The sequence below is a fragment of the Salvelinus sp. IW2-2015 genome, linkage group LG2, assembly GCF_002910315.2.
Source record: "Salvelinus sp. IW2-2015 linkage group LG2, ASM291031v2, whole genome shotgun sequence".
In the NCBI taxonomy this organism is placed as follows: domain Eukaryota; kingdom Metazoa; phylum Chordata; class Actinopteri; order Salmoniformes; family Salmonidae; genus Salvelinus; species Salvelinus sp. IW2-2015.
In genome coordinates this window covers 37,896,233-37,916,814 of record NC_036839.1, presented here as the reverse complement: position 1 = coordinate 37,916,814, position 20,582 = coordinate 37,896,233, and the positions used below count along the sequence as shown (strand labels likewise).

General features: G+C 46.2%; 2 protein-coding genes across 4 annotated transcripts in view; one reads left to right on the top strand and one right to left on the bottom strand.

Annotated features, from left to right (window-relative positions):
- The window catches only part of tfg (trafficking from ER to golgi regulator), a 40,545-nt gene extending 22,945 nt beyond the window's left edge, over positions 1-17,600 (top strand). For 2 of the 3 annotated variants that reach the window (XM_070448929.1, XM_024010106.3), the window contains 2 exons: positions 15,904-15,990; positions 16,147-17,600. In XM_070448929.1, the coding sequence (XP_070305030.1) occupies positions 15,904-15,990; positions 16,147-16,535 (476 nt within the window). In that variant the 3' untranslated portion in view covers positions 16,536-17,600. The remainder of the gene's footprint in view (positions 1-15,903; positions 15,991-16,146) is intronic. The other variant, XM_070448930.1, reaches the window with a different exon arrangement.
- Positions 17,601-17,984: 384 nt separating this feature from the next.
- The window catches only part of LOC111979492 (target of Nesh-SH3), a 58,091-nt gene continuing 55,493 nt past the window's right edge, over positions 17,985-20,582 (bottom strand). The window contains exons 24-25 of the mRNA XM_070446383.1: positions 19,638-19,760; positions 17,985-19,411 (exon numbers count right to left, since the gene is read on the bottom strand). Coding sequence (XP_070302484.1) covers positions 19,296-19,411; positions 19,638-19,760 — 239 coding nt within the window. The 3' untranslated portion in view covers positions 17,985-19,295. The remainder of the gene's footprint in view (positions 19,412-19,637; positions 19,761-20,582) is intronic.

The window sequence follows — 20,582 nt, the reverse complement described above, 5'->3', positions numbered from 1 at the left end:
AAGATTCAAAAACTGAGACATAAACTGACCAAGTTCCACAGACATGTACTAACAAGAATTGAATAATGTGTCCCTGAACAAAGGGGGGTCGAAATCAAAAGTAACAGTCAGTATCTGGTGTGGCCCCCAGCTGCATTAGGTACTGCAGTGCATCTCCTCCTCATGGACTGCACCAGATTTGCCAGTTCTTGCTGTGAGATGTTACCCCACTCTTCCACCAAGGCACCTGCAAGTTCCCGGAATTTCTGGGGGAATGGCCCTAGCCCTCACCTCTGATCCAACAGGTCCCAGACGTGCTCAATGGGATTGAGATCCGGACTCTTCGCTGGCCATGGCAGAACACTGACATTCCTGTCTTGCAGTAATTCACGCACAGAACGAGCAGTATGGCTGGTGGCATTGTCATGCTGGAGGGTCATGTCAGGATGAGTCTGCAGGAAGGGTACCACATGAGGGAGGAGGATGTCTTCACTGTAACGCACAGCTTTGAGATGCCTGCAATGACAACAAGCTCAGTCCGATGATGCTGTGACACACCCTTCCAGACATGACGGACCCTCACTCCCAAATCGATCCCACTCCAGAGTACAGGCCTCGGTGTATCACTCATTCCTTTGACGATTTAACGCAACTCCAACTATCACCCCTGGTGAGACAAAACCGAGACTCGTCAGCGATGTGCACTTTTTGCAAGTTCTGTCTGGTCCAGCGACGGTGGTTTGTGCCCATAGGCGACATTGTTGCCGGTGAGTCTGGGGAAGACCTGCCTTACAACAGGCCTACAAGCCCTCAGTCCAGCCTCTGTCCGCAATAGGCTGAGAGTCTGAGCACTAGTGCATCCTGGTGTAACTCGGGCAGTTGTTGCCATCCTGTACCTGACCCATGCAGGTGTGATGTTCGGGTGTACCGATCCTGTGCAGGTGGTGTAGACGTGGTCTGCCACTGTGAGGACAATTAGCTGTCCGTCTCCCTGTAACACTGTCTTAGGCGTCTCACAGTACGGACATTGCAATTTTTTGCCCTGACCACATCTGCAATACTCTTGCCTCCTTGCAGCATGCCTAATGCACGTTCACGCAGATGAGCAGGGACCCTGGTATCTTTCTTTTGGTGTTTTTCAGAGTCAGTAGAAATGCCTCTTTAGTGTCCTAAGTTTTCAGAACTGACCTTAATTGCCTACAGTCTGCAAGCTGTTAGTGTCTTAACGACCGTTCCACAGGTGCATGTTCATTTATTGTTTATGGTTCATTGAACAAGCATGGGAAACGGTGTTTAAACTCTTTACAATGAAGATCTATGAAGTTATTTGGATTTTTATGAATTCTTTGAAAGATAGGGTCCTGAAAAGGGACGTTTTCTTTTTTTGCTGAGTTCACCAAAACTCTTCCTCGAGCTGGCCGCCCGGCCAAACTGAGCCATTTGGGAGAAGGGCCTTGGTCAGGGAGGTGACCAAGAACCGATGGTCACTCTAACAGGTCCAGAGTTCCTCTAAGGACAACCATCTCTGCAGCACTCTATGGTAGTTAGTTCCATCTGGCCTTTATGGTAGTTTGGCCAGATGGAAGCCACTCCTGAGTAGCCTATTTTATTTTTTTACTTTAGTTTTATTTAGTAAATATTTTCTTAACTCTATTTCTTGAACTGCTTTGTTAGTTAAGGGCTTGTAACTAAGCATTTCACAGTAAGGTCTACACCTGTTGTATTTGGCGCGTGTGATCAAATAAAAATTTGATTTGCTTGAGAAAGACACATGACAGCCCGCTGGAGTTTGCCAAAAGGGACGTAAAGACTCTTCAGACCATGAGAAACAAGATTCTCTTGTCTGATTAAACCAAGATTGAACTTGTTGGCCTGAATGCCACGCGTCATGTCTGGAGGAAAACCTGGCGCCATCCCTGTGGTGAATCATGGTGGTGGCAGCATCATGCTGTGGGGAATATTTTTCAGGCGCAGGGACTGGGAGACTAGTACAGTAGTACAGAGATACTTCATGAATACCTGCTCTCGACCTCAGACTGGGGCAAAGGTTCACCTTCCAACAGGACAACGACCCTAAGCACACAGCCAAGACAACGCAGGAGTGGCTTCGGGACAAGTCTCTGAATGTCCTTGATGGCCCAGGCAGAGCCCCGACTTGAACCCGATTGAACATCTCCAGAGAGACCTGAAATAGCTGTGCAACGCGCCCCATCCAACCTGACAGAGCTTGAGATCATCTGCAGAGAAGAATGGAGAAACTCTCCTAAAATACAGGTGTGCCAAGCTTGTAGGCGTCATACCAAATGACTCGAGGTTGTAATCGCTGCCAAACGTGCTTTAACAAAGTACTAAGGGTCTGAATACTTATGTAAATGTCATTTTTCAGTTTTTATTATCTTTATAAATTTCCAAAAAATCCAAATCTGTTTTTGCTTAGTCATTTCTGGGGTATTTGTGTAAATGAGGAAGAACACAGAGCTTCAACTCTAGGACACGCTGAGTGTTCCCATAATGGTTGTGATCTGGAATGAACACAGCTTTTCCTCTAGGACCCGCTGAGTATCCCATAATAGTGGTGATCTGGAATGAACACAGCTTTTCCTCTAGGACCGCTGGGTATTCCCATAATGCTAGTGTATCTGGAATGAACAGAGATCGAAAGTAACTCTCTTACCAGATAACGAGGTGTGCTCTAGTTTTTGGCATCTCAGTATATGACACAGACACACAGGAAGGGAGGGGACAGAGGAAACATGTTGTGAGTCAGTCTTATTATTAAGCTACTCATTATTTGGATGGGATGTTTTTTCATTGGCAGGCACGGGTTTTGGCTCTTCTGCTCTCCGTAGCCGCCTCCATCCTGGAGACGTCTCTGTTTTCACCAGAGAGACCAAGAACGAGCAGTATGGCTGGTGGCATTGTCATGCTGGAGGGTCATGTCAGGATGAGTCTGCAGGAAGGGTACCACATGAGGGAGGAGGATGTCTTCACTGTAACGCACAGCTTTGAGATTGCCTGCAATGACAACAAGCTCAGTCCGATGATGCTGTGACACACCCTTCCAGAKCATGACGGACCCTCCACCTCCAAATCGATCCCACTCCAGAGTACAGGCCTCGGTGTATCACTCATTCCTTTGACGATTAAACGCAACTCCAACTATCACCCCTGGTGAGACAAAACCGAGACTCGTCAGCGATGTGCACTTTTTGCAAGTTCTGTCTGGTCCAGCGACGGTGGGTTTGTGCCCATAGGCGACATTGTTGCCGGTGATGTCTGGTGAAGACCTGCCTTACAACAGGCCTACAAGCCCTCAGTCCAGCCTCTGTCCGCAATAGGCTGAGAGTCTGAGCACTAGTGCATTCCTGGTGTAACTCGGGCAGTTGTTGCCATCCTGTACCTGACCCATGCAGGTGTGATGTTCGGGTGTACCGATCCTGTGCAGGTGGTGTAGACGTGGTCTGCCACTGTGAGGACAATTAGCTGTCCGTCTCCCTGTAACACTGTCTTAGGCGTCTCACAGTACGGACATTGCAATTTTTTGCCCTGACCACATCTGCAATACTCTTGCCTCCTTGCAGCATGCCTAATGCACGTTCACGCAGATGAGCAGGGACCCTGGMTATCTTTCTTTTGGTGTTTTTCAGAGTCAGTAGAAATGCCTCTTTAGTGTCCTAAGTTTTCAGAACTGACCTTAATTGCCTACAGTCTGCAAGCTGTTAGTGTCTTAACGACCGTTCCACAGGTGCATGTTCATTTATTGTTTATGGTTCATTGAACAAGCATGGGAAACGGTGTTTAAACTCTTTACAATGAAGATCTATGAAGTTATTTGGATTTTTATGAATTCTTTGAAAGATAGGGTCCTGAAAAAGGGACGTTTTCTTTTTTTGCTGAGTTCACCAAAACTCTTCCTCGAGCTGGCCGCCCGGCCAAACTGAGCCATTTGGGGAGAAGGGCCTTGGTCAGGGAGGTGACCAAGAACCCAATGGTCACTCTAACAGGTCCAGAGTTCCTCTAAGGACAACCATCTCTGCAGCACTCTATGGTAGTTAGTTCCATCTGGCCTTTATGGTAGTTTGGCCAGATGGAAGCCACTCCTGAGTAGCCTATTTATTTATTTTTTTACTTTAGTTTATTTAGTAAATATTTTCTTAACTCTATTTCTTGAACTGCTTTGTTAGTTAGTCTTGATCTTCCGGCGCCGATAGAGATGGCAGCCTCGCTTCGCGTTCCTTGGAAAATATGCAGTATTTTGTTTTTTTACGTGTTATTTCTTACATCGGTACCCCGGGTAATCTTAGGTTTCATTACATACAGTCGGGAGGAACTACTGAATATACGATTAACGTCAACTCACCATCGTTCCTACCAGGAATATGACTTTCCCGAAACGGATCCAGTGTTTTGACCTATCCAACCAATACAATGGATCTGATCCCAGCCGCACCCTGTGCGACGCCGAAAAAGGGGAAAACGTGGCGGTCTCGTGGTCAGGCTTCGGAGACGGGCACATCGCCCGCCACTCCCTAGCATACTACTCGCCAATGTCCAGTCTCTGACAATAAGGTTGATGAAATCGAGCACGTAGCATTCCAGGAGAGACATCAGGATTGCAACGTGCTCTGCTTCACGGAAACATGGTTAACTCAAGGGACCGCTAACGGAGTCGGTGCAGCCAGCTGGTTCTCTCCATGCATCGCGCCGACAGGAAACAAAAATTCTTTCCGAGTAAAGAAAAGCAGGGGGGGGGCTATGCCTTATGATTAACGAAGAAGTGCGTAGTTGGACCATCATTAATAACACACAAGAAAACACTCCCAAGTCGTTCTGTTCACCTGAATTCTAGAACTCCTCACAACCAAATGTCGACCGCAATATCTACCAAGGGAATTCTCGTCAATACATAATCACAGCCGTATAATTCCCCCCCAAGCAGGACACATCGGATGGCCCTGAACAGAACTTTATCTGATCTCTTTGGTAAACTGGCAAACCACCACACCCTGAGGCTGCATTCATCGAGCTGGGATTTTAAAACAGAGCTTATCTAAAAACCAAAAAACTCCCCTAAATTCTATCAGCATATCGATTTGCTAACCAGGGCTGGAAAAAACACTGAGACATTGCTAACACTAATATACCGCGCGCTCTGCAAGGCCCTACCCCCGCCCCCTTCGGAAAAGCTAGGACCACGCGACTCATTTTGTTGATTCCTGCCCTACAACAGAAGAACTCAAACAAACAAGCTCCCGCGCTGTATCAGGTCTGATTCACGCTTATAGTGTGCGCGGACCAATCTAGAATCACACGCCTTCAAGACTGCTTCGATCACGCGATTGGAATATTCCGGCATCTGCGATCCAACAACAATATTGACGAATATGCTGTTCACAGGTGAGCGAGTCATTAGAAGTGCATGGACGATGTCGTCTTCACCCACAGCAACGATAAAAACAATTCCCAAACCAGAAACCGTGATTGACGGCAGCATTCGCGTGAAACTGAAAAAGCGCGAACCACTGCTTATTTAACCAGGCACAGGTGACCGGGAAGCATGACCGAATACAAAACAGTTTAGCTATTTCTCTCGCCAAGGCAATCAAACAAGGCTAAGTCGCAGTACAAGGACAAAATCGAGTCGAAATTCAACAGCTCAGACACAAGAGTATGTGGCAGGGTCTACAGTCAATCACGATTACAAAAAGAAAACAGCCCCGTCGAGGACCAGGATGTCTTGCTCCCAGACAGGCTAAACAACTTTTTTGCCCGCTTTAGGACAATAACATGCCACTGACACGCGCCCCTACCAAAACCTGTGGGCTCTCCTTCCATGCAGCCGAGGTAGAGTAAAAACATATTATAAGAATTTAACCCTTCGCAAGGCTGCAGGCCCAGACGGCATTCCCAGCCGCGTCCTCAGAGCATGGCCAGACAGCTGGCTGGTTGTTTACGGACATATTCAATCAATCCTTATACCCAGTCTTGCTGTTACCCACAATAGTCTTCAAAGAGCGCGCCCACCATCTGTTTCCTGTTCCCAAGAAGCTAAGGTAACTGAGCTAAACGACTATCGCGCCCGTACACTCACTTCCGTCATCATGAAGTGCCTTAGAGGACTAGTCAAGGACCATAGTCACCTCCACCCTACACGGCACACCCTAGGACCCACTCCAATTTGCTTACCGATCCCAATAGTCCACAGACGACGCAATCGCAACCACACTGCACCACTGCCCTAACCCATCTTGGACAAGAGATACCCATGTGAGAATTGCTGTTCATCGATTACAGCTCAGCATTTAACACCATAGTACCCTCCAAACTACGTCAATCAAGCTCGAAGCCCTGGGTCTCGAACCCCGCCCTGTGCAACTGGGTCCTGACTTCCTGACGGGCCGCCCCCAGGTGGTGAGGGTAGGTAACAACATCTCCACCCCGCTGATCCCTCAACACTGGGGGCCCCACAAGGTGCGTTCTGAGCCCTCATTCTGCTTACTCCCTGTTCACCCACGACTGCGTGGCCATGCACGCCTCCAACCGCATCAAGTTTGCCGGATGCACATCAGTGGTAAGCTTGATCACCAACAACGACGAGACGGCCTACAGCGGAGAGGTGAGGCGCCTCGGAGTGTGTGTCCAGGAAAATAACCTACAACTCAACGTCAACAAAACAAAGGAAGATGATTGTGACTTCAGGAAACAGCAGAGGGAGCAACCCCCTATCCACATCGACGCCGGTCAGTAGTGGAGAAGGTGGAAAGATTTTAAGTTCCTCGGTGTACACATCACGGACAAACTGAATTGGTCACACCCACACAGACAGCGTTGTGAAGAAAGGCCAGCAGCGCCTCTTCAACCTCAGGAGTGGCTGAAAGAAATTCGGCATTGTCACAAAAAGCAACTCATCTAAAGCTTTTACAGATGCACCTCAATCGAGAGCATTCCTATCGGGGCTGTTATCATCCGCGCTGTACTGAGCCAACTGCTCCGCCCACAACCGGTAAGGGCTCTCCAGAGGGTAAGTTGAGTACCTGACGAACGCATACCGGACACTCAGCCGCCAACTACAGGACACCCTTAACACAGCCACCGATGGTCACAGGCAAGGCCAAAAGGATCATCAAGGACAACAACCACCCAAGCCAACTGGCCTTTCACCCCGCTATCATCCAGAAGGCCAGGTCAGTTAACAGGTGTCATCAAAGCAGGGACCGAGAGACTGAAAAAACAGCTCTATCTCAAGGCCATCAGATCGTTAAACACGCCACACTAAACATTTAGCGGCCGCTGCCAACATACTGACTCAACTCCAGCCACTTTAAAAATGAATGATGGAAATTATGTAAAAATGTACCAACTAGCCACTTTAAGCAATGCCACTTAATACAATGTTTACATACCCTAACATTACCCATCTCATATGTATATACTGTACTCTATATATCATCTTACTGGCATATCGCCATCTTTATGCAATAACATGACCACTAGCCACTTTAAACTATGCCACTTTATGTTTACATCCATACCATATACATACTCACTCATATTGTATATACCGCTACTCTATACCATCTACTGCATTCTGCCATGCCGTTCGTGTACCACACTCATCCAATAATCTTTTATGTACTATATTTCTTTATCCTCACACTTGTGTGTGTTGTAAGGTAGTTAGCGTGGAATTTTAGGTTAAGATTACTCGGTTGTTTATATTGCATTGTCGGAACTAGAAGCACAAGCAATTCGCTACACTCGCATTAACATCTCGCTAACCCATGTGGTATGTGATAATAAAATTTGATTTATACTTGATTTAGTTAAGCTTAGTACTAAGCTTTTAAGAGTAAGGTCTACACCTGTTGTTATTTTCGCGTTCGCTTGATCAAATAAAAATTGATTTGCTTGAGTAAAAAGACCACATGGACAGCCCGCTGAGTTTTGCCAAAAGGACGAAGACTCGTCGAGACCATGAGAAAACAAGATTCTCTTGTCTGATTAAAACAGATTGAACTTGTTGCCTGAATGCACGACGCGCCATGTCTGGAGGAAAACTGCCCATCCCTGTGGTGAATTCACGTGGTGGCAGCTCATGCTGTGGGGATATTTTTTCAGCGGCAGGGACTGGCGAGACTAGTAAGTAGTACAAATACTTCATGAATAACCTGCTCTCTGACCTCAGACTGGGCAAAGGTTCCCACCTTCAACAGGACAACGACCCTAAGCAACAGCCAAGACAACGCAGGAGTGCGTTCGCGGACAAGTCTTTGAATGTCCTTGAGTAGGCCCAGGCAGAGCCCCGACGCTTGAACCGATTGATTAACATCTCCAGAGAGACCTGAAAATAGCTGTGCAACGCTCCCCATTCAACCTGACCAGAAGCTTGAGATCATCTGCAAGAGAAGAATGGAAGAAACTCTCCCCTAAATACCGGTGTGCCAAGCTTGTAGCGTCATACCCAGAATGACTCGACCGGTTGTAATCACTGCCAAAACGTGCTTCAAAAACAAAAGGACTAAAGGAGTTGATAACTAAAATTGTTAAATGTCATTTTTCAGTTTTTATTATCTTTATAAATTTCCCAAAAAATCCAAATCTGTTTTTGCTTAGTCATTTCTGGGGTATTGTGTGTAAATTGAGGAAGAACACAGAGCTTCAACTCTAGGACACGCTGAGTGTTCCCATAATGGTTGTGATCTGGAATGAACACAGCTTTTCCTCTAGGACCCGCTGAGTATTCCCATAATAGTGGTGATCTGGAATGAACACAGCTTTTCCTCTAGGACCCGCTGGGTATTCCCATAATGCTAGTGATCTGGAATGAACAGAGATCGAAAGTAACTCTCTTACCAGATAACGAGGTGTGCTCTAGTTTTTGGCATCTCAGTATATGACACAGACACACAGGAAGGGAGGGGACAGAGGAACATGTTGTGAGTCAGTCTTATTATTAAGCTACCTCATTATTTTGGATGGGATGTTTTTTCATTGGCAGGCACGGGTTTTGGCTCTTCTGGCTCTCCGTAGCCGCCTCCATCCCTGGAGACGTCTCTGTTTTCACCCAGAGAGACCCATAACCAGCTCACAGACAAAACCCCACCACAGGAGCCAAACCACAGCTGGTACACGCACGGTACGCTCGTTGAGCTGTGGCTTGAACACAGAGGAGCCATACCAGGGCCTTCAAACCACACTTGGAACAAAGAGTGCAGTTCCACATGGTGTTGGTTTGACCGTGTTCCCCAGACCAGCTCTGTGGTTTTGGCTCGGGCAGGGTTCAGGCTTCTCCAAGGGGTTTGGGTTGAGTTTAACAGAGCTAAGACACCCCTAAGAGTCTAAAGTTACAGTCATTCTTCCTTACGTCTTACTTATTCAACTCAGTCGTACTCTTTATATTCCAGACCCTTGCACTTTGTGCTGGTTATTAGTTTTAGTTTGTCCATAAATGACTGTGCGGTCATATAACGGTCACGGGCTGTTACTAGGTTGTGTGACATCGCTGACTGTGTGGTTGGCTGGTCGTCTTCTGGAGTTCATCATCCTCATCTTTTCCTCCCTCTGCTCATCCGTTCCTCCCTCTCTCCCAGACTTCCAGGGAGGAGAGAGGCTCTGGGCTGCAGCTGTTGGCCAGACGGCCGAGTCAGGCTGCGAGGACACGTTTTTCCCTATCCCAACGCTCTGGTGAGAGAGAGAGAGAGAGAGAGAGAGAGACCCCAAATGTTCCCTTAGTTCAGGAGTGTCCATAGGGTCTGTACGAAGACAATACATTGAAGACTGATCATCGTTGACCAGGAATAGTCTCAAAGGATCAGTGCACTCCTGCCAACATGTTGGGAATGAACACGTTGATTTAAGGGTGTGGTGCCTTGACAATATGCACAGAGGACGACTTCAGAAACTCAACAAGGACACAGATCATGTACTTTGGGGGTAGATGGACCAATCACTCTCATCTCTCTGTCAACATTTGGTTTGTGTTTACACGTAAACATGGCGCTAATAAGATCCATAAGCAGAAGATTTCTAGTGGCTGTCTCTCGTTTACACTGAGTGGACAAAACATTATGAACACCTCTTTCCATGACTTAGACTGACCAGGTGAATCCAGATGAAAGCTATGACCTCTTATTGATGTCACTTGTTAAATCCACTTCAATCAGTGTAGATGAAGGGGAGGAGACCAGTTAAAGAAGGATTTTTATGCCTTGAGACAATTGAGACATGGATTGTGTATGTGCCATTCAGAGGGTGAATGGGCAAGAAAAAAGATTTAAGTTCCTTTTGAACGGGTTATGGTAGTAGGTGCCAGGCGCACCGGTTTGTGTCAAGAGCTGCAACGCTGATGGGCTTTTCTACACTCAACAGTTTCCCGTGTGAATCAAGAATGGGCCACCACCCAAAGGACATCCAACCAACTTGACACAACTGTTGGAATCATTGGAGTCAACATGGGCCAATTTGTCCATGCCCTGACAAATTGAGGCTGTTCTGAGGGGAGGGGGGGGGTGCAACTCACTATTAGGAAGGTGTTCTTAATGTTTTGTACAGATTATGATCAACCCTAGATAAGGAATGTTCTGTGTTTCTCAGAATTTTAGCACACCTGTTCACCCACCACTGCACAGACGGTGTCTTTGATGCTTTATCAGATTGAATACCTCTCCAGCTTGAAAGTTGGCTGTCAGAAGTATTACAGTGTGAACTTTTAATCCGTCTGTCTGCTTATTTCAAGACATGGCATATGGGGGTGTAGTGAGAGACCATATAGGCTGGAAGATACTCTTTTCATTACTGATCTTGAAAAAAAGTATACTAAATGTGGAAATCAATCATTCTGCCATCATGAACACAATGGAAAAAATATAATGATTTATTGAAATAGCATGGGTGACCAAGAAAAACAAATTGATACAATTTAAGGCCAAGTGGCAAACAATAATGCAGGCACAAGGGATGAGGGTSTAAGCATGCTGGTCTGGGCAGAGATGTAGTCATTGTTTGTGRGTCTAAGTTGTTTTGTATGTGGAGTAAAAATGTAATAGAAAATAGGAATACCTCTCCATCACGGTTGACAACTCCACGGTGTCCCTCGCCCAAAGTGCAAAGAACCTTGCCGTGACCCTGGACAACACCCTGTCGTTCTCTGCAAACATCAAAGCAGTGACTCCGATGACGCAGATGCTAAGCTACATGACTGTTGCTAGCTCAGACTGGAATATGTTCTGGGATTCTTCCAATGGCATTGAGGAGTACACCACATCAGTCACTGGCTTCAATAAGTGCATCYACGACATCGTCCCCACAGTGACCGTACGCACATACCCCAACCAGAAGCCATTGATTACAGGCAACATCCGCACTGAGCTAAAGGGTAGAGCTGCCGCTTTCAAGGAGKAGGAATCTAACCTGGACGCTTATAAGAAATCCCACTATGCCCTCCGACAAACGARCAAACAGGCAAAGCATCAATACAGGACTAAGATGGAGCCGGTGTAGTACGATTCAGACGCTCGTCGGATGTGGCAGGGCTTGCAAACTATTACAGACTACAAAGGGAAGCACAGCCGCGAGCTGCCCAGTGACACGAGCCTACCAGACGAGCTAAATTACTTCTATGGTTTCTTCGAGGTAAGCAACACTGAAGCATGCATGASTGCCCCAGCTGTTCCGGACGGATGTGATCACGCTCTCCATAGCCGACGTAAGACCTTTTTAACAGGTCAACATTCACAAGGCAATAGGACGTGTATTCCGATCATGCGCTGACCATCTGGCAAGTGTCTTCATTGACATTTTCAACCTGTCCCTGACCGAGTCTGTAATACCTACTTGTTTCAAGTAGACCACCATAGTCCCTGTTCCCAAGAACACAAAGGTAACCTGCCTAAATGACTACTGACCCCAAGCACTCACGTCTGTAGCCATGAAGTGCTTTGAAAGGCTGGTTATGGCTCACATCAACACCATTATCCCAGAAACCCTAGACCCACTCCAATTGCATACCGCCCCAACAGATCCACAAATGATGCAATCGCTATTGCACTCCACACTGCCCTTTCTCACCTGGACAAAAGGAATACCCACGTGAGAATGCTGTTCATTGACTACAGCTCAGTGTTCAACACCATGGTGCTCTCAAAGCTCATCACTATGCTATGCACCCTGGGACTAAACACCTTCCTCTGCATCAGGATCCTGGACTTCCTGARGGGCCACCCCTAAATGGTAAGGGTAGGTAACAACACGGGGGCCCCTCAGGGGTGCGTGCTCAGTCCCCTCCTGTACTCCCTATTCACCCATGACTGCATGGCCAAGCACAACTCCAACATCATTAKGTTTGCTGACGACACAGCATTGGTAGGCCTGATCACTGACAATGATGAGACAGCCTATAGGGAGGAGGTCAAAGACTTGGCKATGYATGCCATGATAACAACATCTCCCTCGATGTGATCAAGACAAAAGTGGTGATCGTGGRCTACWGGAAAAGGAGGGCTGAGCACGCCCCCATTCTCAACGGCGGGGCTGTAGTGGAGCAGGTTGAGAGCTTCAAGTTCCTTGGTGTCAGAGGAAGGCCCTAAACTTTGTCAGACTCCAGCCACCCTAGTCATAGACTGTTCTCTGCTACTGCACGGCAGCAGTACCGGAGTGCTAAGTGTAGGTCAAAAGGTTTTTAACAGCTTCTACCCCAAGCCATAAGACTCCTGAACAGCTAATCAAATGGCTACCTGGACTCTTTGCATTGACCCCCCCCCCACCACCCATGTACATGTTACCTCAATTACCTCGACTAACATGTGCCCTTCACACATTACTCTGTATCTAGTACCCCTGTATATAGCCTCACTACTGTTATTTTATTGTTGCTCTTTAAATATTTATTTTTATATTTTATTATTTTAGTGAATATTGTATCATTTTTCTTGACTGCATTGTTGGTTAAGGTCTTATAAGTAAGTATTTCACTGTACCATTTCACTATACCTGTTGTATTCGGTGCATGTGACAAATACATTATTTGATTTAACTTGATGTGCACAACATCCATAGAGTACAACCCTACCTCACACATAAAGCGGAGCTGGCGCTTGTCATCTCCCATCTGGACTACTGCAACTCGCTGTTGGCTGGGCTCCCCGCTGTGCCATCAAACCCCTGCACCTTATCCAGAACACTGCAACCCACCTGGTGTTCAATCTTCCCAAGTTCTCCCATGTCACACCACTCCTCCCCACACTCCACTGGCTTCCATTGAAGCTTGCATCCACAAAAGACCATGGTACTTGACTTCGGAGCAGCGAGAGGAACTGCCTACCTTCAGGCTCTGTTAAAACCCTACACCCCAACCTGAGCACTCCGTTCTGCCACCTCTTGGCACTCCCACCGCTATGGGAGAGCAGCTCCCACTCAGCCCAGTCCAAGCTCTTCTCTGTCCTGGCACCCCAATGGTGGAAACAGCTTCACCTGAAAACTAGGACAGCAAACTCCCTGCCCATCTTCAAAACCATTTGAATCTCTGCCTCTCAAGGAGTATCTTAAATAATCCCACAGTACCCCCCCCCTCACACAACCTCCTCAGCCCCCACACACACAAAGAAATCGACTTTTGTGAACTAACACTCGCACTTGACCCCCCCCCCCCCGCCCCCCCCCCGCCCCCCTCCCCCCCCCCACACACTACTGGCTCTGACTTTGCTGATACCTGCTTTATTGAGGGAAATGTACTGACTATGATATGTGGTTGTTCCACCTAGCTATCTGAAGGTGAATGCACTAACTGATAAGAGCATCTGCTAAATAACTAACGTAAATGTAATACTACCCATATTATCTTGTTTCCTTTCTGAAAACATCCCTAATAGGCTTGAGGACTACAGTGAAGCAATAACATTCCAGATCATTTTTCCAGCTCTGTTTTGTGTTCAGCTGAAGGGATGTGCAGGCAGCCGGTCTCCATAGAGCCGCAGTGATTTCTCTGTCCTCTGGGACTTACATTTACTGATCAGAGAAGAATTCTTCTGGCCAATGAGGCCTGACGGCAGCTCCATCCATCCCTCTATCAGATTACATAACACACATGATGGATAGCAGACAGGAAACCAAGACGGAGAGAAAGTCAGCACCTACATGCTCGCGAACACACACACATTCACACACACACTTTGTGATTCTCACTCGAGCACCATGGTGCTCACATTACAGGGGTTAACAGTGGGCTTACAACTGATTCATAGATGCAGTCCTATAGAGCAGTATGTCTGGTTTCATTCTATAGACTTTTCACAATTTGGGGCAAGATGGTAGCCTAGTGGTTAGAGCGTTGGGCCTTGTCAGCTTTTTACCTTGTCAGCTTGGGAATCGAATCCCCGAGCTGACAAGGTAAAAATCTGTCGTTCTGCCCCTGAACAAGGCAGTTAACCCACTGTTCCCCAGTAGGCCGTCATTGTAAATAAGAATTTGCGCTTAACTGACTTGCCTAGTTACATTTTTGTAAATGTTTGAATCATGTTCGATGAGAGATCACCAATGGTGGAGGAATGAAACATGGTTCTTTCATCTGGTCCAGACTTGGGTCAAAATGTATTTGTACTTAATGTATCTGAAGTATTTGAAAGAAAAAACAAATAGCATTTCAACCCAGGTACGGACCTACAGTATGGGTCTGGGTTATGATCTGGGACTGGGAGTGTATAAGATGGCTGGCATAAGATCACTTCATGTGTCTGTGGCACCCTGTCTGTCTGTAGTAGACAGTCTTCATTAGTTCCCCAGTCCACTGCAGCTCAGACCCTTGTTTTTTTGATCTTCCTCTGACTTTGAGAAAGTTTGTCCCCTGCAGGTTTTGGGTCAGTTTTATTCTGGCACATTTGTGCCCCAGGTGTTTGTACCTGTGTTTGTCTGTGTATCTTTCAGCCACTGCATGTGTGTGTTGTGTTTGGAGTGAACTACCACTTCAGTGAGTGTTTAATCAGCCTAGTGATAGCCTAGCACAAATGTCCCTGCAGAACTTCTTAGAATTATGTCTAGTCCCTATTCCCTCACAAAGGAGTTCCATAGGGCTCTGTTATGGGCCCTCTGAGTGGAAAATCAACGCTCTGCTTRAACTGGCACATGAAAAAACAGTGAACTTTAGAAAAGATAAAAGTGTCGGTCAGGCAGCTGTGCCAGACAAGCTCATGTTAATCAGCTTTGACCTGCGCAGAAGCAACCATCAAATCAATTTAGCAGGTGTTATTGCGGGTGTAGCGAAATGCTTGTGTTCCTAGCTCCAACAATGCAATAATATCTAACCATACACAACAATACAGACCAATGTAAAAGAATGGAATATTCATTGCCTGTGGCAAAACGTTTGTCAGTCAGTGTCTTGAGGTCTTTGAAGCTCAGCGGTCCGGTCCACATTGTGTGCACACTACGTGCATGTGTATGTGCCGTTTGTGTTTTTAAACTTCTAGTTTTTATTTTCAGACACTCTTAACCACACTCTTCAGTCCATGGTATTGAGCCGACTTTCCAGTCTAGACTTTTAAATGTGACATGGACCCGAGAAAGAGACACACACACACACACACACACACACACACACACACGTAGACTGAGGTTATGGCTAATTAAAGTTGGGAGGGAAGTGTCTTGTCTACTGACACAGACAGACCTGTTTAGACAGATGGCACCCGCTCTGACCCAACACGTCTGTCCAAATAAAAAAAGTGTGTGCGTGTTTAGCTTGGAGCTGTTCAGCTGACTGTAATGTGCCATAGAGAGTGTCTAGGCGCAGGGCTTTGAAGAACCAGTCCTGTTTTATTTTAGTGCTCGGGGCTGTTTGCATTAAGACGATCCTGTCGGGTTCCATCCAGACACCCAGGTGTGTGCCTGTCTTCCCCAGCAGTCATACTGATGTCCTCCATCTCTCTTCTCCAGGTCAGATGTACCAGCAGTACCAGTCTCCAGGTGGATACCCTCCSCAGCAGCCAGCACCGCAGCAGCAGTATGGCATGCAGTACCCTGGTAAGACAGTGACACTTTCCCTCAGAAAAGGTCCAAGAAGGACAGGCTGATCTTATAAAAATGGCCCAGACTTTCACAGGAATGATTCTATGAATGTGAAATGGATTACAATCAAAAGTTATACTGTACTTCTCTCCCCAACTCTCTCTCACTCAGCAGGATGCACCCCCCAGCCCGGCACCCCTCAGCCTCAACAACAGCAGTTCCAGAACTACCCTGCCCCCAACTCCCAGGGCCCCGCACCCAGCCAGGGCCCAGCCCCCGGCTTCCAGGGAGGCCAACAGCAGGCCGCTCCACCCCAGGGACCCCAGCAGTACCCCCCAGGGGCCTTCCCTCCCCAAAACTACACCTCCCAGGCCAACCAGCCTGCCAACTACAGCCTACCCCCCACCTCCCAGTCTGGCCAGGGTTACCAGGCCCGTCCCAGCTACACTCCTCCCCCCGGTAGCAACGTTACCCCCCCTCCTGGGGCGTCCAACCCCTATGCCCGCAACCGGCCCCCCTTCGGCTCGGGCTATGCCCAGCCTGGCCCTGGGTACCGGTAAAAGAGAAGGAATGGAAACACACACACCCACCCCTCCCCTTTGTGTCCTGGCTGGCTCTGTTTGGCCTGGGTTTGGTAAACATGGTCTGCTAATCTGTCCATCCGTCCTTCTGTCAGTCCTCAGTCACTGATGAGTCCKTATCCAAAACKAACTACAAKCCCCCCCCCCCCATCTGATCGTCTGTGCTCTGTCTCGACCCCACCACCACACACACAAACCCATGTTATTGTCTGTGTTCTGTCTCGACCCCACCACCACACACACACACACACACCCATGTGTTATTGCCCTGTTATTTGAAATTCAATGTTTCCTACCCACACTCTCCCCCCTATGTGTCTGTCATCAGGGTGGGCTCAGTTTGAATTGACGGCAGTCAATTCAGGAAGAAAACTCTAATGTACAATTCAATAATAAAAAAGGGCATTTTCAATGACTTCTCAATAAACTGAGAAGTCGAAGGTATTTATTTCAAAATGTTTTAATTTCGAATTGACTGCCTTCAGTTCAAATTGTGCTCAACACTGGTGAACATGTAGTCAGTCTGTAAGCACAATCAGCTGGGAGAACAAAACAGGCTGGAATATGAAAGCTGTCTATCATTATCATCATCAGACTTTTTCTTGTCTGACAGCTGTAAATGCACCTGTATACGCTGGTCAACAGATGATGTTGATTCGTTTGGCATTTAACTGATCTTTTGAGGATATAGTTTGCTGAGTGTCAACCGATGCTGGTGTTCAAAATGGTGTTCATCCCCTTTTTTAAATTATTTTTTTACAACTTGTTTTCATCACCGCCATGTTGATATTAAGACGTGTCATGGAATCTGCCTCTCGGTTGAGTACAATATGGGAGGTGTAGTTTTGACCTTCCAGAAGGGACCTACCATGTTTAGCCTCTTAGATCACCTCCTTATGGTTTATRGCTCTCTCTCTCATACATTTTTGTCCCTCACTGGTTTGTATTAATATATCAGTCAGATTTTCCACCTTGAAGTGTCATTTAGTTTGTTTAAACTGAAACATTTTCTCTAAAACCTAATAAAGGCTTTGAAACCTTGAAGTCTGTCACTGTTTTGATTCTTTCTCTCCCTCACTCTTTCTCTTTCTCTCCCTCCTTCCCTCACACTGTGGTTTGTGAGTTCACGGCTCCGTGTTGAGCTTGGCTTCCGAGAGCCTTTCGTATCCCACCAGATTTGGATTTTGGATTTGGAAAAGTGTGGTAATGCTGCTGTTGATGTTTGTTTTCCTAATCGGGCGTTGTGGTTGGCTGGGACGTGTGGTGAGGGAGTGTGTGGTAGGTCCCTCAGCTCTGCCTGTCTGCAGTCAGAACTAATGGCCAAACGAGTGAAACGGGGCATGTGTTGATGATTTGTGTGTGTGTGTGTGACATATGAACACACTTTCAGATGTGCACAATGCATTTACAACCAATTTGAGTCGTATAAGTAGTAAAAAAAGAACCATACTTAAGGATTTATTGTTGAAAACAGAAACAGAAATGGTTGTACATATCTGAAACAATCTATAAACACTTTTCCCACAAAATGTGGGTTGAAAATACAACTGCAGCCATTTGCGAGCAACTGTACAAAATGTTAAATGTAATATTTCTTTGGTTGTTTCCACACTAAAAGAAGCCTTTATGTACATGTTATATAATATTTAAACTCAGACGAACAAAACTGTAGCAAAACATTCCAAGGCTAAAAACGAAGGGTTTTGTCGGTGAGGGGAAATGTTCTGAATGTTGTAGGTAGAAATGTAACGTATAGAACTGACACAATTCATCATCCTACAAACCCAATACATTACATCTTAACATTCTGCCATGTTGCACCCCACTGAACACACCCCAGAGGTGGACAATTGTGGTCACTTGCAATGAGCTTAGGACCACATCCACATAACGGATTCCTGGCAATCATTCTCCAAATTGAGATGAGTTGAAGTTAGAAAATTGAAGATGAAASAACAACAAAGCATATCCTTATGCTGTTCATTCCAACTGAGTGAATCCCAGTATCTGATGATTTTATCTCTACTTAATATTTGGACATTCATTGGCTAAAGAACCCATTCAGGTGTTTTTCCAAGTGATTAACACACACTCGTGGAACCGCCTTGCTTTGTAAACTTAATGTTGAGACTTGATAGTAGTTCAGAAATATTGTTCTTTCACATCATATACATATATTTAATACTTTCATATTGTGCAAACCGCAACTGTTAATCCCACAGGACCAATCAAGAAAGGTATTGAGTATAGACAGTATCCATATGAGTGAAAACTAATGCTTTTGTAGCAGACTGGCCAATAGAAACCACAAGGTACATGAATAACAACTGCTGATAAATAAAACCATACACATTACATTTTTAGGGAGCCAGCTTCCCAACAGTTTCCGGTGTTCATATTTAATGAAGCACTCTGAAAAACCTTTACCAACTTCTCTTCCATGTTTACAGGTTTTGAGTATTTTCTCATGTTGTCGTGTTTGATAAATAGTGAGATGAGATTTAAGGAGATATGACAAATGTGCCTAACAGAGTTCGTGACAATGTATGGTCCTGTACACTTTTATACAATGGAATGTGGGCTGTTGCCATCTGACAAATAGACAGTCAGAAAGGCACATCTCCATGGTAACAGAGAAGCCCACCTCCCCTCAGGCCTCCTCAGTCCTCCTTTCAGCCTGGTAAAATAATCCCTCTTTCAGTCAGGCATCTTCCTGGCCACCTCCTTGGTGGAGGGGTCTTACCATTTCCCAGGTATGGGTGTTCCGCACTCGTACCAGCCGACATAGGTGGAATGCGAGTTCCCTCCGATCTGGCCGAAGTTGACTGGTTCCTGACGCATAGCCCGGTAGAAACCTGAGCATGAGAGAAAGGCATAATGAGAACCTTTCTTTTAAAAATGGTTTGGAATGTGAATGGTCTTTTAACATAGTCTAGAGATCATTGTTTCCCATAGTTAACCCTGAAACAGAAATCTTTAGTAGTCATTGAAAAGTGAACAAGAAACCGTGGTCATGGACACCTGTACAAGTGGTTCTCTCCCACTGATCTTTCTAATGGGTCCCAGTTGATGGTACTCTACCTGATCGGCTGGGTAGCTGGTCGGCCAGTACCTGGCTGCCTGTTCGTCCGTCCAGGAAAGAATCTACAAACTGGCAGTGGTCCTCCCCATGACCAGTCTGGTCCCCGATGTTGTAGAACTTGCCTGCACAGGGTCAAAGGTTATGGCTCTCTATGATGCTATAGGTTAAATAATGTTGTTTGAGATTATATCATTTTTGTTAGTTACACCTCGTTCAGATATCCATTGTAATTTATAAATCCTTTATAGTCGTACGTACACAGAGACAAGGCAATATAAACAGAGTAAAACATAGACATACACTGAGTGTACAAAACATTAGGGACACCTTCCTAATATTAAGTTGTCCCCCTTTTTGCCCTCAGAACAGCCTCAATTCATCGAAGCATGGACTCTACAAGGTGTCAAAAGTGTTCTTCAGGGATGCTGGCCCATGTTGACTCCAATGCTTCCCACAGTTGTGTCAAGTTGGTTGGTTGACCTTTAGGTGGTGGACCATTTTTAATATACTCACAGGAAACTGTTGAGCATGAAAAACTCAGCAATGTTGCAGTTCTTGACAAATCCGGTGTGCCTGGCACCTACTACCATACCCCGTTCAAAGGCACTTAAATATTTTGTCTTCCCCATTCACCATCTGAATGGCACATACACACAATCCATGTCTCAATTGTCTCAAGGCTTAAAATCCTTCTTTAACCCGTCTCCTCCCCTTCATCATCACACTGATTGAAGTGGATTTAACAAGTAACATCAATAAGAGATCAAACACTCTTTGAAAAAGGGTTTCAAAAGGGTTCTGCGGCTGTCCCCAAAAGAGAACCCTTTTTTAGTTCCAGGTAGAACTATTTTGGTTTCCATGTAGAACCCTCCAAAAGGGTTCTACCTGGAACCAAAAGGGGTTCTTCAAGGGGCTGTCTTATGGGGACAGCCAAATAACCCTTT